The sequence below is a fragment of the Phoenix dactylifera genome, unplaced genomic scaffold (assembly GCF_009389715.1).
Source record: "Phoenix dactylifera cultivar Barhee BC4 unplaced genomic scaffold, palm_55x_up_171113_PBpolish2nd_filt_p 000090F, whole genome shotgun sequence".
NCBI classification, from domain to species: Eukaryota; Viridiplantae; Streptophyta; class Magnoliopsida; order Arecales; family Arecaceae; genus Phoenix; species Phoenix dactylifera.
Genome location: NW_024067679.1, coordinates 972501 through 990959, shown reverse-complemented (window position 1 = coordinate 990959; position 18459 = coordinate 972501). Strand labels below are relative to the sequence as shown.

General features: G+C 35.5%; 2 protein-coding genes across 12 annotated transcripts in view; one reads left to right on the top strand and one right to left on the bottom strand.

The window, feature by feature from the left end:
• The window catches only part of LOC103710636 (lysophospholipid acyltransferase LPEAT2), a 31735-nt gene extending 23885 nt beyond the window's left edge, over positions 1 to 7850 (top strand). The window contains exons 11-15 of one of the 3 annotated variants that reach the window (XR_005507100.1): positions 5198 to 5248; positions 6228 to 6383; positions 6895 to 7005; positions 7085 to 7129; positions 7309 to 7344. Coding sequence is in view for 2 of the 3 variants with exons in the window: in XM_008796452.3 (XP_008794674.1) it covers positions 5198 to 5248; positions 6895 to 7005; positions 7085 to 7129; positions 7309 to 7440 (339 nt within the window). In the remaining variant the exon portion in view is untranslated. The other 2 variants (XM_008796452.3, XM_039116410.1) reach the window with 2 other exon arrangements.
• Positions 7716 to 18459, bottom strand: part of LOC103710635 (ubiquitin carboxyl-terminal hydrolase MINDY-1) — a 16877-nt gene continuing 6133 nt past the window's right edge. Inside the window, exons 5-12 of one of the 9 annotated variants that reach the window (XM_039116405.1) lie at positions 15364 to 16414; positions 15209 to 15263; positions 15028 to 15127; positions 14802 to 14882; positions 14488 to 14592; positions 14341 to 14390; positions 10007 to 10133; positions 7716 to 7920 (exon numbers count right to left, since the gene is read on the bottom strand). In XM_039116405.1, the coding sequence (XP_038972333.1) occupies positions 7852 to 7920; positions 10007 to 10133; positions 14341 to 14390; positions 14488 to 14592; positions 14802 to 14882; positions 15028 to 15127; positions 15209 to 15263; positions 15364 to 16414 (1638 nt within the window). In that variant the 3' untranslated portion in view covers positions 7716 to 7851. Of the gene's footprint in view, positions 8051 to 10006; positions 10134 to 14340; positions 14391 to 14487; positions 14593 to 14801; positions 14883 to 15027; positions 15128 to 15208; positions 15264 to 15363; positions 16415 to 18459 lie in introns of all 9 variants that reach the window. The other 8 variants (XM_039116406.1, XM_017843685.3, XM_008796451.4 and 5 more) reach the window with 8 other exon arrangements.

Genomic DNA, 18459 nt, shown 5'->3' with positions numbered 1-18459 from the left:
AAAATATCCTAGAGTACGTTTAAAAATCATCACCATAATTATCACTCAAGCTCTCATTACTTTATCAACCCCAAATTGATAATCCTCATTCTTCTCATATGTGTCCTTTAAGTTATAACCTCCTCCTCTAATCTGGTCGTGAACTTGTATCAGTGGGTCTTTTCTTTGATTTTGCTTAAGATCTAGTCTATGGTCATCAACTCCATTGCAGTTGTGCACCCCATGTCAAGCTATCATCATCAAATGTCAAATCGCCTTCTGCACATTTTCCAAAAATTACAACTGTCCTCAATCAATAATTTCATCAATATCTTCTAGTATGGTGGTGTCAATGGCAATACACCACTGAGAACTTTATTAATAATTGCTGTGAATTAGGAGCTGACCTTTGTAGAAATGCTTCCTTTCAGTTGTGTGACTGTAAACAAACAAGTTATATAATATATAATGTAAAAAAGAAGTCATAACATAATAACTTTCTTTCAATGTTTATAGCTGAAGATCTTGCCTACAGCCAATGGAATACTAATATGACCCTCTTTATTATTAAAATTAACAATATTGGTGATTCTTTTTCCTGTTCAATATTGTTAGTTAATTTTAAAATGCAAACTAATAGTCCATGTAACTTCTTCAACCAACTTCGAAGTTTGAGCCTTCATAAAAGAATTTTTGGTTAAAATAGTAATCTTCCACATGCAAAGTTGTTGAAGTTGATAGTCCCATCTTGCAGTTGATGATTATAAAGATTTCTTCGTATTTCCCTTCATTCTTATATATGATTATTGGTGACCTTTTTAGCTTTCCAGGCTTCTATCTGTGGCCTCCTATAAGTACTCCCACAGCTGGTTTCTTTGCATTATTAATGAGTTGAAGAACCAAAATAAGAGGGCCCATCACCTTAAGAATATATACAATGTGGCTCCAAATAAAGTTTTCAATATGATTCTGTGTCCTTTGCATCCCTTGCATCTACTCCTCAACCGCTTGTAGAAGGTGAACATGCTTCATAAGTTGTTTTTTGTTTGTGAATGCATTTGAATGTGTGGACTAACATTGCAAATGAATAATATCCACCATTGTCAACTCTATTTTCCTCATAATTTTACAACCCCAGAATATTGATAGATAAAGCCAGTTGGGTAATTACTGTCTTCAAGGCCCTCTTAATTTGAAAACCTTCCCAAAGTTTTCCAACATGACATCAATGATATGTGCTTTATATTAAGTCTAATAAAATGCACTTCTCCAACATAAAGGAAAGCAATGTTACGTGCTATTATTGATGGTATAAAGGATTTAAGTGCTAATGTCAGTAGGCATGCTGGCAAATTCATGCGCTTTGCCAACGAACCCTTACCATGTCCAGATTAAAAAATTTAAAGGAGACTTAATACCTCTTGTTTAGTTAAAAATATTGAAAATATAATTAATCAGTGCAATGCCAGCTCATTTTGAAGGCCTTTTCAAGCCAGCATAATGCATGTCAGCCAACATGGACTGGCATAGACTGGCATTTGAAACTTGAATGTAACTATGCTACAAAATTGTTAAAATGGAAACTACTACAAAAATTATTATCCAGCCAATATATAGTTATCTTCATTATCATTTACCTTTAGAACATCAACATTTCCCCAGTACATTCCACCATTTTGTTGAGTAATTCGAGCAACTCCACAATTTTCTTTTACAAGATGCACCATTGGTTGATACATAAGTATGTTTCGTGCATGTAACTCTTAGACAAATTTATTTATGTTCTATTCTTTTTATTTATGTGCTCATCAAACAAAGGTGAATCTTGATTTGCAAGGGCATCCATGTCGCTTTCATGGAGTCCTCCATATAAGATCTCTATTTTTGAGGAGTTGGACACTTTGTCCATGATAACTTGATGTTTTCACGTTTGAACACTATTGTCTAATAGCTTCAACCATACATTCAAATCTGTGTAAATGAGCACAACTAAATATTATTTATGCCCACTGAAAATACCAGCAGATGGATTGGCACATTGATGCCTGCTGAAAGGGGAGAAAAACAGCCAATAAATTGCTACATTTTATCTCCTCCTTTGGCACATGTCATTCGCAGTAGTTCACTTCAACTTCCCAGCCTTGCAAAATGGAACTACTTCTGGATCGGACACTTGCTGGCATTCAAAGTTAGGTTGCTTCTTCAAATCCGGTTTCTGAGTGGCTGAACTTTCCATTGTCATCCCTAATAGATCCGTAGATTATGGTAATATATAGAAAACATAAATTGGAGATGCAATCAATAGTTAGATCAAAGGACGTTCAATTCAAACGAACAAATGGTACAAAGCAGAGGATAGCAGAGAAAATGCATAAACTGATAAAATTATTGATTAAAAATCCAATTGTGAACGTAATTTAAAATAAAAATAACAGAAATGGAACTAGATAGTACTAATTAAAGCAAACGACAATTTTTATAAGCATAATAAAGTGAAAACATAAATGAAAGCAGAATTTGAAGTTTCAAACCACACAAATATTAACAATAAATGAATTTAAAATATTATAGTTTTGTAGGTCAAACGACAGAATTTAGTATATTTGTTGGGTGGCATTGATCTAAACATAATAGACTAAAAACGGAATTTAAAAATAACGAAATAGAAATACAAGAATTTTGTAATCAGTGAAAGAAAGTAGTAGAAGAGAAAGGAAACCTGAATCAGAGAGAGAAAAAGGGAAACAAAACATAATACAGAAAACTAGATAAAAAACAATGCAAAGAGATAATTTATTTTGTAAAACAGAAAACAAACAGCAGAGAAATGAAAAAAAACGAAAAAACACAACAAATCAGGAAATAAAACAGAAATTGAAAAATAGAAAACCAGTAAGTAGAAAATAGAAATAAGAAAATAAAGAAACTAGGAAATGAACGTGTGTATGAGCGTGTGCATTGGTGCGTGCATGTGTGTGTGTGAGAGAGAGAGAGCAGGTGAAAAATAAGGGGAGGGTGAGCAGGTGGGTATGGATAGACAAGTGGATCTACTTCTTTGGCCTTTCACTGTACTCTTTTTTTGTCCTTGTTCTCTCTATGTAAACCTATTTGCCATCACAACATATTCACTTCTTCCACTTATGATGCATCTTCCCAACCTAATGGTGTCAGCTTTAGAATAGACGTTGTGCAGTTGCTTTGGGACATCATGGAGTTGAAGTTAAACAAAGAGAGGTGGAGATTCCAACATTTAAATTATGATGGCATAGCCTCTCACAAGCATTTTTTGAGTATCATTTAATCCTTTATTTATAAATAGAACCAAGCCAAACAAGACTTGCACATGACACATTGACTTTGGTGATGCCAAACATCCCTCCCAAAATAAATAAATATTATAATATAATATAATATAATATAATTAAAAATCTTGATGAAGAGCTTGAGAGGGGGCTGGTTGATGAGATTGTCGATGATTTGATGCCAGAATGAGAAATGTTGGCTATGCTATTGGAATGGATTGTGACATTGGCGGCACATGGTATATATTAGAGGCAAAGATGGAAAAGCAGGGACAGAGATAGAGGTTTTGTTGATTTGCAATGCAATTTTCTGTGTATTTTGCTTCAATATTCTCATTGAATTTCTAAGATACTAGACAAATGGACCACTGGGGAGTAAATCACAGTGAACCAGACAGTCTCCATGCCTCCCACCTTTTCCTTACCTCACAATTGTGATCCCCAACTTTGTCTTCCTCACTCCTATTACCATCAAGCAATGCTATGCTGATGCTACCATAACATCCTTGTACCTCTGGCCACTGGCCATCCAATCTTCCGTCTCCACCATCATGTCTTTGACCACCACAATAACACCCACATCATCAATCATGATGCCATCCTTAATGCCTAAACTAGTCGCCTTGGTGTTGGTCAAACGCATCTCATGTAAGCCTCCCCCTCTCACAACCCTCATTCAACATTGCTTTCTTGCTTTTCCAAACCCATCCCCATTGCCAACTCTTTTCACCAGCCCAACTTTTACTGTCCACCCCTTTCCCATTCGCTGCTGAAGCCCAACTCAAACCCATTCTGCCCCTGGTCCTTTAGTCCCCACCATCCCCAAGCACTGTCAAAGCTGACATGATGCATGCAAGACTTGTTTCACATTTTGCAACTACAGTTTCTGTAGATTAAATCTTATCAGGATATTATACTAAACAATTGTATTTTAAAATTTTTATTACAATTATCATTGGCAATTAAGAGTTTAATGGTTGAAACACTTGCTTGATCTACTATTTAGCAAACTATGTTAATGCTTAGGATATGACACCTAGCAAAATAATGTAGCCTAGAGAAGTGGATTATATTCTAACATTATAGAAAGAATACATGAAAAATAGAACATCCTTTTGTTTATTAGCATTCCTCTCTTAAGTTGTGCCCCAGAATGTTGACGGGAAGGGGTATTGCAAATGCCAATTTGAATTAAGGTCCCATGGATCCAGATCATGATGAGATAAGAATGCATCTTCATGGCCAATCAGACATTGTATGTGTGCATACTATATAACTATTTGCATGTTAGTCTATTGGCACTTGCGGTGCACAGTCCAAAAGGTAAAAGGAATAAATTCCAGTAAGTACAAAACATAATTTTTTTATACCTAGGTGAAAGAATGAGATTAGGAAAGTAGTTGTGACTGCTAAGACTTGTCGTACTAAATTGGCTGGAGAGGTGGGGAGAGCAATTGCAGTTAAGATAGTTTGAAGAGGGGATTAGGATGAGCAGCGGTTACATATTTTTGTGTTTTTTTTTTGGGGGGGGGGGGGGGGGGGGGGGGGGGGGGCGGGGGGGGAAGGGGGGGTGGGACGCGAGTGGAGAGGGGGGGGGGGGGTGCAGAGAGAGAGAGAGAGAGATTCCACCTAGGCCAGCTCATCTGTAAACTTGAATGGCAGACCCAAAGACCTCAACTCATGCTATTTGCTATAGCATAGATTCTACAAGAATCATAATGTTATTAATCATTTCAGGTGCAGAACAATTCTTGGCATTATATGATCTATATATTTCTGCTATAAAAATTTAGTTGATTAGTTTGTATAAATTTACATGCATACCTTTATATATTTCTTCTCTATCAATCGTTCTACTATTGTCTGCTTCCGCACAAGTCTGGTTTAAAGCCAAAGTTTTTTTTTTCTCTCTTCAGATATTTGGCTATTTTGATGTGGAAAAGGAGGGAGCTATTACATTTCGTCAGGTAATATTGTTAATTTTCTTCATAGTTGTATTCTGTAGGTGTCTAGAAGTTTCTTAAAAGGTTGTGGGAAGCTGCAAGTTTAAACCACATAATGAGTTAATTTTGGGTTGCTTCTGATATGTTCCTTATATATTATAACTTGCCCTTTGATGGATTTACTCATGAAATAGTTTCCCATAATATGTACTGGTAACTTCAACATATATTTCATTTTTCTCGTCATCATATTTAACATGGTAAAATAACTTTTTTATATGGAAGAGAACAGAAGATTTACATCGTCAAATGTTTCTGTTATCCATTCAATTCAAGTTAACAAGCTATTAGTAAGCTCAATGTATAATTCATTTCCTCGTTATCATATTAAACATGGTAAAAGCGTAACTGTACAGAAGAAAGAAAAGATTTACATTGTCTAACCTTTCATTCATCTTTCAAATAAAATCCAAGCATGTCAAAAGATTTTGCTCCCTATCATAATCCCTTCCAATTAAATACATATAGAGGAAAAGTTAAATCTTCCAATAGCAGTTGTCAAACTTCTCATATTCAATTCAAGTTTTGAACAGTTATCGTACTTCATAATGATGTTGGCTTTGACGGGCAAGCATCATAACATTTAAAATTTTAAGTTAGAAAATTAATTATTTGACTAAACTTTAGTCAAGCGCTGGCTCTTTCTGCTGGCTCTGGTGAGAACTGTTGCGCCAGATGTGGATTTTTCTGCTGCCATACTGCCATCAAAATTGTTGCAGTTGTTATCTACCCTACGAGTTTTATTCTGTTGCCAGTGTTAAAATATTTGAAGGTTATTTGTTAAGGTCTGAAGATATAAAGTACAGAGGAAGTAGGAGCAGTACTGCGGGAGCATTAAAGTTGATTGATGGCCTGAAGAAGCGGATGATGATAAGGAGGTTGTAGGAAATCTCTTTAGTTCATATGGTTGGCTGACTATATTTTTTTGTTGTGGAGAATGTAGGCGTCTGGAGGTTTTCCACACCATTGACAACCATTGCTCTTACGGGCTGCTCACCACTTCCTACCCAAGGGGCAGAACTCCTGCAGAACCCGATATAAGCGTCCTTGAAGAAAATATGGAAAAAAATGTCAACCAGGATCCTAGGATTACATAACGGTCTCTGACACAAGCAATTTCCAATTGTGTTTATGGATTTACGTTTAATGCCAAAGTAGATTTCCAAAAGTTACTTTTTAATGGAAGGTGACTATGATTACTACAATGATTTTAGAAATGCTAATGCTTATCAATTAATATAAGCAGGGATAGGTCATTTGCATCAAACTCTTGTAGTCAACCTATTGCTAGTTTGCCCACACAAATTTGAGTACTGATTTTTATCTGTTGCATCTCTTGCTTTCTGTTACTTCAGTAACTGAAACTGAGATGGTCTTAGTATACAGTAAATATAGGAGAACTTGGTTTTCAGCTATTTTGGCTTTAGAATATGATTATTTGGTTCCTTTTTAACTAAAATCTTTCTATTTGTAGTACTGCATTTGTCAGGTCACATATAGTTAAACATCTGTATCTTCCAATTTACCTTTTACTGGTAGGTCTTTCTTATTTAGTTAGTAGCTTAAAATATGGTAAATGACTGCAATACTGTATATGGCATAACGTGCAGTTCTTGATCGGATCAGCACAAATCAGGAAGCAGCCATTATTTTGGAGAGCCTGTGAAACAGCTTTTAATAACTGCAGAGAGATGAATACAGATCAAATTTCTGAAAGAAGGGTAACAAGCTCTATTCCAGTAGCAACCTTTTAGATTGAACGTTTATAATCTCACTAATCCAGCTGCCTCTTTGATGTAGCTCGGAGACATCATTCAATCAATTTTACCCAGCACAAGTGAAAACGTGAGCATACCTTACTCGGAGAACTAATATAACAGTGCCAACAAAAATTCCTGGCTATCACTGCATTTATATCTAAATCTGCATGAAACTAGCTAATGCCTTTGGAGAAACTAGTCTTTGGTTTCACCTAAATGCCTTTTTTACCACTTAGTGGTTACTGATTTTTTTTTTCTTTGCAGTTGGAACATCTATTCCATATACTTGACGTTGACAACGATGGCCTTGTCAGTAGAGATGATTTCATGACGTGCCTCAAGAAGAACCCACTACTGATAGCCATTGTTGCTGCTTGCATGAAGCATGAGAGTTGATGGTCTGATGGAGTTGTAACCATGATTATTTATCAGAACTTGCATGGTGCGTTTATCAAAGAGATGACCATGGAACCCCCTCCTGGAATCTCTCCGGTAGCTGACCATTCAAGTCAGTTTTTTTGTTACATTGAATGGTTATAGCTTCCAATTTGAAGAGCTGTAAAGTTGAGCTGTGGAGCGAAAAGATGCTGCATGCATTGTGGTTGTCTTACAGTGTTGCATGCCGAACAGGCGTATGCAAAGGTCGAGAATTCACCTAATTTTGAGAAAGATTTTCGTGTAAAATGCATTATAGATTTGGACCCTTATTAGAAACATTTCCATGATGTCTTATTTACACTAGAACTGAACTTGAAGTTTGTAATACATTTCACTGGTGTACACAATCATTTACAACGTATGTGTTTCTCACATCACAACGCACTTATCCTTGGCTCTTGATTCACTCTTTTGTGAAGCACTGGAGTTCCTGGGTGCCTGTTAAGATACAAAGAAAACACTTATTTTTCTATATGAACAACATTGTCTCCATGATATGATTCAAAATGTTATGTAAAAACCATTCATCTTCCGGATCCAGAACATCATTTGGACATGGAGTTTTTAACTGCAAAGTAGAATGATAGATCAAAACCCAACTCGGAACAGAGTTGGTAAAGAGGTCATAAAAACTCAAGCTAGTTGACTTCCAATCATCCATAATCATTATTTGATTGACTAGTGTTCAACTATTATTATCTGATCATTATAAATATTTCCAACATACTTTATATGAATGTTCACATAATCCAAAATAAGGGATCTAAAAATAAATGCAATCTCTAACCATGATCTTTATTCTTCCTAATCAAAAAACTCAAAAGAGTGTTAAATTGTCAATATAAGATAAAACCGGAATATATCACTTCTGCAAAGCTAAGCCACATCACTTTTACATGGATATCTGAGTGCACGACAAGGAATACTTTAGTGGAAATCTTATGAAAAAGGATTTTCTACGTGAATATAATTAAAAAAAAATTGATGGTGCTATATGAAGCATGACTAAATGTTCAAGGAGACCCATGCACCATAGACTTGCAAAATCTATTGATCCATCAAAAAGTAATGATGTCCAGCCGATGAACCAGGTTTTTGCCAGTCTGATTTAACTCAGCTGAGTTGTGACTTAGATCAGCAAATTCTGACACAGTGGGTGGAACTCCAATATAATAATCAAAAAAGAATAACACTCTTCTGTATACTCGTACTGATGCAACTTACCATCATGAAAAACCAAATGAAAAAAAAATGCCTAGATGGCTAATCTACTTAAATTGACTGCTTTTGCCCACACGGCAGTTTGTCATCATTATAAGATGAGGCAAAAAAGGAAAAAAAAAAGAGTTCAGATATTAGAGGGGATATAAAAAATTTTGCATTTTAAGACTTGATTCCTTGATTCAGAAGGGATCTTGCCAAAAAGATAAATGTAAAAGGACTCATGCTATTATCTACCAGTCCCCATTATTTTCTTTTCAAAGAAAATATAGTCAAGAGTGGAACAATGCTTAAAAACTCGCTAATGCATTAACTAATTCAAAATTTAACTACTCAGATATGAAATTAGTCTAGCAGACGATCCAAGCCATACTAAGTTCTCAATAGGTTCTTGGCTAATTTGACTCAATCTAGGTGATTCTTGACTTAAATTGCAAGCATATGCACCATGATTACACATAGATGTCTCATGATGTCAGACTAATGTTTGGTATCATCTATAATAGGACAAAAGGTGTTACAATTTAGATAACAAAAAAATATATATTAAATTTAACTCTGAGTATATAGCTTTTGATAATATAAAAAATTATATGATATTATATAAAACTCAAAAGTGACTGGCCCAAATATCATCATTTGGCATCTCCTAGTATAACAATCACACCAAGTACTATTTCCCACTTCAACAACACAGACTACGAGACACCAACCATGAACATCAGCTACTTCCTAATTATGTTAGTGAGGCAACTTTTTTAAAGAACCGTTAACCTTAGAAGGTCTGATTTGAAAATTATGATGTGAATTTTCACTTAAACTAGGCAAACTGTATGAAAAAAAGGAGAAATTCGAACAAACCTCGTCACATCATCAATATATAAAATCAAACATGCTCAAACACACCATTGGGGTTGCCGAAGACTAGTCCAATCTAAAGTAAATTAAGTTTAAAATGCATATTTCAGGGGAAAAAGAACAGTTCCTACTAAAGGTTAAGAGATCTGATCTCTCATTAGGGCTTGGAAGATGATGGAACATGAAAGAATTATGCTTCAAATCATTTCTCACTTAATTGTTCAAAATGTGGTCACAACTTGTACTCAAAGATATGTAACCTCCCAAAATGATGCCTCAAGACATCCAAAAGAATCACAACTAGGCCTAGCAAGTTCAAAATCAAACAGAACAAATCTCATCAACACAAACTACCAAAAAAGAGCACATATGTAATTTGCAAATGAATTTTTGATATTTCAATTGAAAGCATAAAACACCAGATGATGTGAGAGAAGGCATCTACCTGAGGACCTGTGACAAGCCTTGGACGAACAGTAACAGGTGGCTGTTGTGGATGCTGTTGTTGCTGGCATGGAGGCTGTTGTTCAAACTCCTGTTGTTGAAGCGCAATCGCCAGTTGCAGGTCAGAACTGCCCGATAATAATCACAGGAGGATTATAAAAAAGAAAGGCAAAAAGCTAATATCAAGATCATTCTGTTTAAGTTGAGAGAGAGAGAGAGATCACAGGTAGTAGCAGGGAGTAGCATTAAGACCAAAGAAACCAACCATTGATATAGAAAATATGCAATTGGCAAAACAACAATCAATATATACATCTTAACCCGTAACAGTCAGAAGGCACATGGTATATGTGCGGCATGCATCTATCACAAAGTCTGAATCCAAGGTAGATTATGCCTCAATCTGTTCTAAGGCGGTCGAGCCTACCATGGAATGGTTTAAAGTTTGCGGCCTTGGCAGTATTTGATAATAGAAGGTTGGTTTGCTTGGCCCCAAGAACACCAGGTGCATTGGATCTAGGAAGTTGACCACTATTGTATCCATAGCCCAACTATGATTGTCACTAATGAGGTTTACAGTAATATGCATGAGACATATTTGATAGGTTTGCAGATGGCGGTGAAATTTTCTAGACACCCTTTATATTTATTATCATGTACCTAAAGACGAGGGTTCACTTTGTAATTTTACAAGTGTACAGGTCATCATTAGCCCTTTACTTGACCTTTAACAAGCATTAATTGGTTAACTACCAAAACATCTACACAAGAATAAATACTAGGGGTGCCCCAGTAACTTTGCAGACAAACTTCTCCAGCAGATCTATATAACAAATTTACAAAGATATCCTATAGGGAAGGCAATTTTCATATCCCATCTCATGTTTCTGTTCATAACATTCCAGCTTTTCTCCGAGTATGCTAAAAACAACATAAACAGGATTTACAAATACTTGCTCCCGCTTGCAGAACATACTGAAGAATTTTAGTCCAAAGCAACTCAATGAGGAACATGGCTTGCAATGAAGCTGGGTTTGATGGGGCTAACAATAATGGTTGTGGCGATGCATATGATAATGGATTTCATGATGATTATGTTAGTGATGGTTGCACTCCATTTTTCGATCTTGAGTTTGGATTTAGTATCAAAATGGGGAACCGAGAGCAGCAAGATTATGGAATGTCGATACTGAACTACATAACAGGAGCAGAATCTAACTACAGTTGTAGTGGCCAAGGTAAATGCTTTGGTTCCTATAGCAAAGATAGGTCCAGAATATTTTGAACACAATCAAAGGATATAAAATCGTTAATTATTACCCATCTTCAAGAATGGACATGTTTTGAATAATAGCCCTTAAGGAGATCTAAGCACTGAAGGCACACCTAGCAATGAGCATGACAAATGTATCAAGGTTCCATAATCTTGCAGTGGAGAGGATTCATAGGGTTTCTAGGTTTTCTTAGGTCTTATGTCCATAAATGCAGTACATCAGATTTCTAGGTTTTCTTAGGTCTTATGTCCATAAATGCAGTACATTAGATTTGAACCAAAAGAATTCGAATAGATTGCATGGAGATAGATTCAATGTTTTTAGGCCGCTAGCTGTTTGGGGAAGCTGACAGCAATGGATAACTGGATGCATAAGGAACAACCAAAAGAATGAAATACAGCTTCGAATCAAATTTCGTTTCAGATCTGTCTCATTTCTAATGCAGAAAACATCTAGAAGATGAAAATCAACAGATATGATAAGGAAAGAGGGGGAAGCAAGGAGGGAAAAGACCGCTTGTATTAACATATCTGACCATTTCAGATCTTGAAAATAACAAACTGTAGAGGGATGAATAAAGGAAAATTATAAGACAGAGACAAGGGAAAATAAGGAATTTCTTTCCAAAGTCAAATCAAGCATTTAATTCTATATATTAGAACTAAAATATATATAACTGCAATAGAACATTTAATTAGAAATTTCACATAGGCTGAGCTCATAAATTATTATGCAAGTGAATCAACTAAAATGACCAGACTTTGAACCCTCTAAATCAATTTGAAAGTGTAAGTTTGAAAAATTCAGTGAATATAAAAAATAAAATCTAAATTACTACTCAATAATAAAATTGGTGCTATTGTAGATTTTCCACAGCTTGATGTGCTTGTACATTAAAACCCTTATATCAGGAATAAGTTGTTCTCAAATTTTGATGAACCATTGCGGACTATCATATGGTACCATATTTAACAACCCAAGTATAAGGAACCGTAGAGTAGTGCGACCATAAACAAGTCCATACAAGTTTAATGTGTATGGGACAGGCTGCCATGAACCATTCTGGATCTGTATAATGAACTATATTTTGTTTTAAAAAATAGCAGTTTAGATAAAAATCACAGTACTATCTAAAAAATAGTTGTTTAAATTAATTACAACTTATCAAAGAGTTTTGGGCAAGGACTTCGAAGTACCCAAATTATTCCCCAAAATTACTATGTTCAACTTCATGAAAAATGTACCCAAAAGAGAACAATTTCAATATGTTCTTAATTAGGTTTGGATCTACATATTTAAAGAAAAAGAAGGCACCAAAAGTTTTTAAAGTTTTCTCTAGTAAAATTAACATTAAAATTAAATACATAGAAAATTAAGTAAGAGAGTTGAAAACTAATTTCCAATAATTTTTTTTGTATAGTAATGATAAAGGCACTCAAACTAGCACAAATAATAATTAAATTTCATAAAATAGAACTTATAAATAATAGGAAATTTTATATTTAGAATAAGAAAAATTAGGCTAAACTTAAAGTTATATAACAATATAAGTGTATGTGCAAACTTTGAACTTCTTATCTACAAATTAAATTTAAAAATAATAGATGTTAATAATGAATTTAAAATATGTTTATTTCTAATGAATTTAAAGTATGTTTATTATAATCATAGACTAGGAATTCGAAGGTGGCAATGGGTATCAACTTCCCATGCAGCCCATTCCATATTTGGTAACTCATTCGGACATGGAAATATTGATCTAGTGGATACTGGATTCTCATAAAGAAGGGGTAAAAGCATGGTCTGCCAAACCAGGCCGAACCGCCCAATTCACCCCATACTATACCGAACTAGCACGGAACTGGCATGATTCGGCTAGTATTTTCAGAAAATGGCGTGAACCACTCTGAATCGGGCAATTTGGAGTAGGAACCCCCCCCCCCTTCCTCCTCTTCCAATAATAGAGAGGCCTGAGAAGGCTCATTTTCCTTTTCAAACCCCCCCACCCCTATTTCGCCAAAAAATTGGTGATTTCAACGATTAAAGGAGGATCCAACCTAAAACATGGTAAGATAGCTCTCCCCTCAAAAACAAGCATCATTCAAGAAATTACTCCAAAATGTCAAGAAGCATCATTTGGGGTGTACTAGGGTAATAAAACATCAAGAAACATCAAAAGACTTAAAATCATTCAAAAAATAAAAAATAATTATTTTTTATTAAATCTTAAAAAAATTTAAAAAAATAAAAAATGGTGTGCTGGTTTCAGTGTACCGTGTCGATATGGTACCGAACTAGTATGAATTGGTAGTACGAATCCTGATACTAGTTCAGCTAACCTTAGGAAAAACCACCATATCAAAGGAGGAGCTTGGGTATCGTTTTCACATTACAGGGTATTGTTTCAAACCCAATAATTATGATGATATCATATAAAACAGAAAGCATGGTGTCCACAGATTCAATAATAATGAGATATTATATGCTACAGAACTATGCATATTGTCAATTTAGCAAAAATAAAGCTAATGATGCCCCAGTTACAAGACTAAATAGTAAAGAAGAAATTATGGCAGTACATCAAATTTAAAACCAAAAAATTAAAAAACAAATCTCCTATGATGACAAGGCATCTGCATGGGGTGGTCAAACGAAAGGGGAACTTCAGTGCCTCAAATTGTGAGCAAGGATCAAAGTTGCTTGCTTTGTTTATGAGTTTAGCCTTTACTAGCATTTCAACAAACTGATCCCAGATAAATGTTACATGGTCAACCATAATAGATATGGTTTTCTATAAATTAGTTTCGGACATAAACTAGTTTTTATGAGAGCTTAAATTTCAGTGATACAAAGCATACAACAGGAAAATACAGCCTTTCATGATTACTCCTATAAGATATAGTGATACACCACAGAATTTGATAATTTGATAAACACAATAATAAACTAATGGAGTCAACATGCTATATATATAGAATGCTCTTCAAATTTGTATCTTACTTGACTATGTGACTCAAATACACTATATTCAAAAGTAAATTAGTTAGTATAACAGACATACTTTATAGTTGAACTTGATGGAGATGAACTTTCAAGAGAAGCTAAATAATCCTGCATAAAAAAAATTTATCAATTCCATTTTGTTCATTGATTGTAAAACTAAAAAGAAAACTAAATCGATCTTGATTTGTAGTAGGAAAATACATACAGCAGTACTGGTCATGGCATTCTGTTCATTCCATGAGTCATTGACTTGATTTTCGGCCTTAAATTCCATGAAGTTACCGGTCATAAAAACAGTATCTCCATTTACCTTTTGTGAACATTTCAAGAGAACAAATCAAGAACATGCTTCTTCTTACAGAACATTACAATTTAAATTAAAAGAAAATTTAAAACAATAACTACCAAGGCGACAATTGTAAATAAACCAAAGTTAGTCTTCTGACTTCTCATTGAAAAAGAAAATGCATACTAAATTCTTGGGCCCAGATACCCAAATACCAAAAATATATAGCATACCTCATTTAACTTTTCCCACACCAAATCAGGTTGGTTAATATAACCTTGATCAGTAGCCAAGAGATAGAGTTCACCATTGAACTACAAAAAAAAAAAATCAAAATTGTAAGGTTTGACTAAACAAGTTGAACTACTAAATACCCATCCTGTTCACTATATCACTAAAACAAAGAGAACTCTTACAAGTAAAAGCAAGAAATAAAGAATTATAAGTGCTTGATTGTACCTTAAACATAGAGCTGAAATGATTATTACGGAAAAACACACAAAGTTCTCTTTCTTTAAGCCCCTCTTGCAAGCAAAATAGGCTGTGAAACAAGAGACAACTTTACAAGAATATAACTTTTCTTCATACATTAATATCTTAGTAACAAAAGCAACTGGACCAGATAGTAATGAGCATGTACCCGTAGATGGTCAATTGGCTTGCATTATTTTCCAAAAAGTTTTTTATCAGTTGCCCTGGAAACAAATGATTGCAACAGTATCAAATCAGATGCAAGGGTTATTTAGATATAGTAAAAAGGGTCAGAAAATAAAAATCTACAAAAGACTCCTTTACATTGGTGCCGAGTGACCTCATCGTTCAAATGTTTAGGACTGTTATCCTCCTCTGTTTTGTCAGCCTGCTCAGCAAGAATTGCCTCACCTTCATAGACTGGCTCTTGGTTTTCATGTGTCATAAGTACAGATTCAAGAATGCGTTCTTCTCCTTCATATATGGGCTCACTCCCTTCAAAGCTTGAACTGACAGCCTCAGAAACATCAGAAAGCTCTTCTCTTCCATTTGAGGAAAGGAAATCAGAACAATGGGCAATTGGATCAGAAAAAACTGCAGAGTTGCAATCAATCAGATTATCAGTGGGCTTATCATGTCTCGCAGATTGATCCTCTCCTGAAGCAATCATCAGGTCTTTGTTAGTGCAGCACCAGTCAGAACCATCTTCTTCGGTAGATAGCAGAGGTGGATCCACTTTCTGCATTAACATATCAGTCCTTACAGTCTCCTTTGAGTCACTGGATATTAAAAGTTTCGTGGATCCTTCAGAGATTGACTGACCAGTGTTATATCCAGAACCAGCCCTGGTTGACCCATCCTCTGCTGTGACATCATCCTTCCAGTCACTGGATGAATTGGATACTTGTGGTGCAAACGAGTCTGACTGATACAACTTTTCAGATTCAGCTCCATTTTGTACCCCCAAAGAATCAGCATGAGTTCCCAATCCAGAACACTGATGTGTGCTTTCCTCTAGTTTAGGAGATGGATTACTCCAATCAGCAACAGGAGACATGGAAACGTTAACTGGAGTGGACATTTCAGATCTAGAGAGGTTCAAGGCTCTCATCAGCTCTTCTTCTTCTTCCATGTCACCTTTCCCTCTTCTTTGGTCAACAGAGGTTGAGATTGGATGATCGTCAAATGATCTACCTCTTGAAAGGCATGGCGACGGAACTCCTAATGTCGCAGTTGTTGCAGCAGCAAAATCAATGGAGTCTTCTTCTTGCACGCTCTTATTTTCACCCTCAGATTTCCTTGCTTCGAAGGCAACAAGCTCACCAACAAGTGTATTGTAAGACTTGGACCCAATTGCCGCTGCAGTATCAGTATCCTGGATAACAGCAAATATCTGTCAATATAATTCCATCAATCACGGTACACCAATATCGAACCAGTACAGGGTATGTGGGGCATATTGAGTATCGATACGCTGAACCGACCCCCGTACCGGGCTTACTGACATTGTACCAAGATGCAAACCTTGATATTAATGCTATTAAGGGAAAGAACAGTAACTCAGCTTAACCAAAATTTTCCCTTAAAACTAATGTCCAATCCAACGTAATTGCCATTGTACATCAATGACCTCTCTGTAATTACTCTTGACAGATCAGGTACAGAAAAACAAGGCAAAGCTGCAAGCAAATAATGCAAGTAGCATGCAAGCAGGCAATGTACAAAAATGAAAGCCACTGATAAAAATTGTTGCTGGCAAGAAAGATTCTTGGATTATGGTAAAAAAAATCATTCAGTTTGAAGCAAAACTTAAATGAAAAAAGCATGAGATGCTTATATGAACAAAATAGTTGCTCATAAATCTCAAGGAGACAGAGAAAAACATGCTAACTTCATTCAAATGCCTCAAGCAAGTACAAATGAGTGAATAGGTGGCAAAAATACAAGTGCATTAGAGACTTGTTTGATCCAATGTATCTCTGAAAAGCAGCAACACTGGTTAATGAACTACTGTTCCACTGAGAGTGTTTTTTATATGCAGTATATCAAATTCAAGTGTTTGTTTAAGGTTGGGACGCTGGTGACCAAAGTTATCAACTAAAATCAAGTCTAGCTAGCCAAGTTTCATCTTGATTGCCTTAGCTTTTTGATTGGCTGGATAAGATTGTGTTGTTTCTTGTTGTAGCATATTAAGCTAACTTAGATTAGGTCGCATGTGGTTTGGTTGGACCAAGTATTGAGTATAGATAGGTCAAGCTATGGCTTGCCTGCATCCCTTCTTTCACCTCCTAGAACCTGACATCATTCCCCATAGGCAGGAGTCAACTTGATGAAGCAGATCAATTTTTGAAGTCCAGTTAATTACATAAGCCCTCAATTGCACTAACAGAAAAGCTCCAATTTGAGCAACCTAATTAGAACAGAACAAACAAGGAAAAGTGAAGTCTACAAGCACAAAATAGGATAGTCGGAGGCAGCTCTGTGATATCAAGAGAAGAAAATCATGAGGTCAGCTCACAAGGTTAAGTGGAAGATGATATTAATAAAAGACAAAAATATGATAAAAGAAAACCAATCTTGAGCAAGATATGCAGATGGATTTAAGGACATGGATTTAATGATAAAATCCACCAATATGCATCTTGACCACCACTGTCGAGATGGTCTGTGGTGGCCTGCTTGGAAACTTAGAACAAGTTGAGCATAAAATAAAAGTAAGAAATTGCTGGATCAAGAGACAGGAAACACAAAGCATGTTTCATGCTTTTGAGATGAGATGTGAATGACAAAATGCACACATCTTCAACGTGAAACTTAGGGGACCATAACCAAAAAAAGACTGTGATAGCAAAACCTTAAGACAAATAAAAAAGAAGATGAAGAATGAACCAATGAAATGTCAAGCCCATAGGAACCGTTGAGGTTAGGCAACAAGATCAAATAGCCATTTAATAATATAGGATCACAAGAGAAAATTTCGTTATTATGGAATGAATGAATGAACAATGATGGGATTATGGATGCAGATGAGAGTGGATAGTCAAATAATTCAAGATAACAAGGAAAAAAAAAAGAGATACATGAAAAATACAATAGAGTGCATTTGCAATTATGCAGTTTATATGCATGCACACGTACATATAGACACATGAACACATAGATAGAGGTATATCTTTGCTTACGAATAACATATTACACAAGCACATGCAAACCGAGCACACACTAGCACATAGAAGCATTTATGGAGAAGAGGGAGAGGGAACAACAGAAAGTCACCTACTAATTCTACCAATGCATTTGCAATTATGTATTACACAAAAGCTTGCTCACACCAGGCATGCAGAGGCACACATATAAGCATACATGGAGAGACAGCCAAATATGTAACCCTACCAGTAGATATGAAGCCTCAAGCCTATA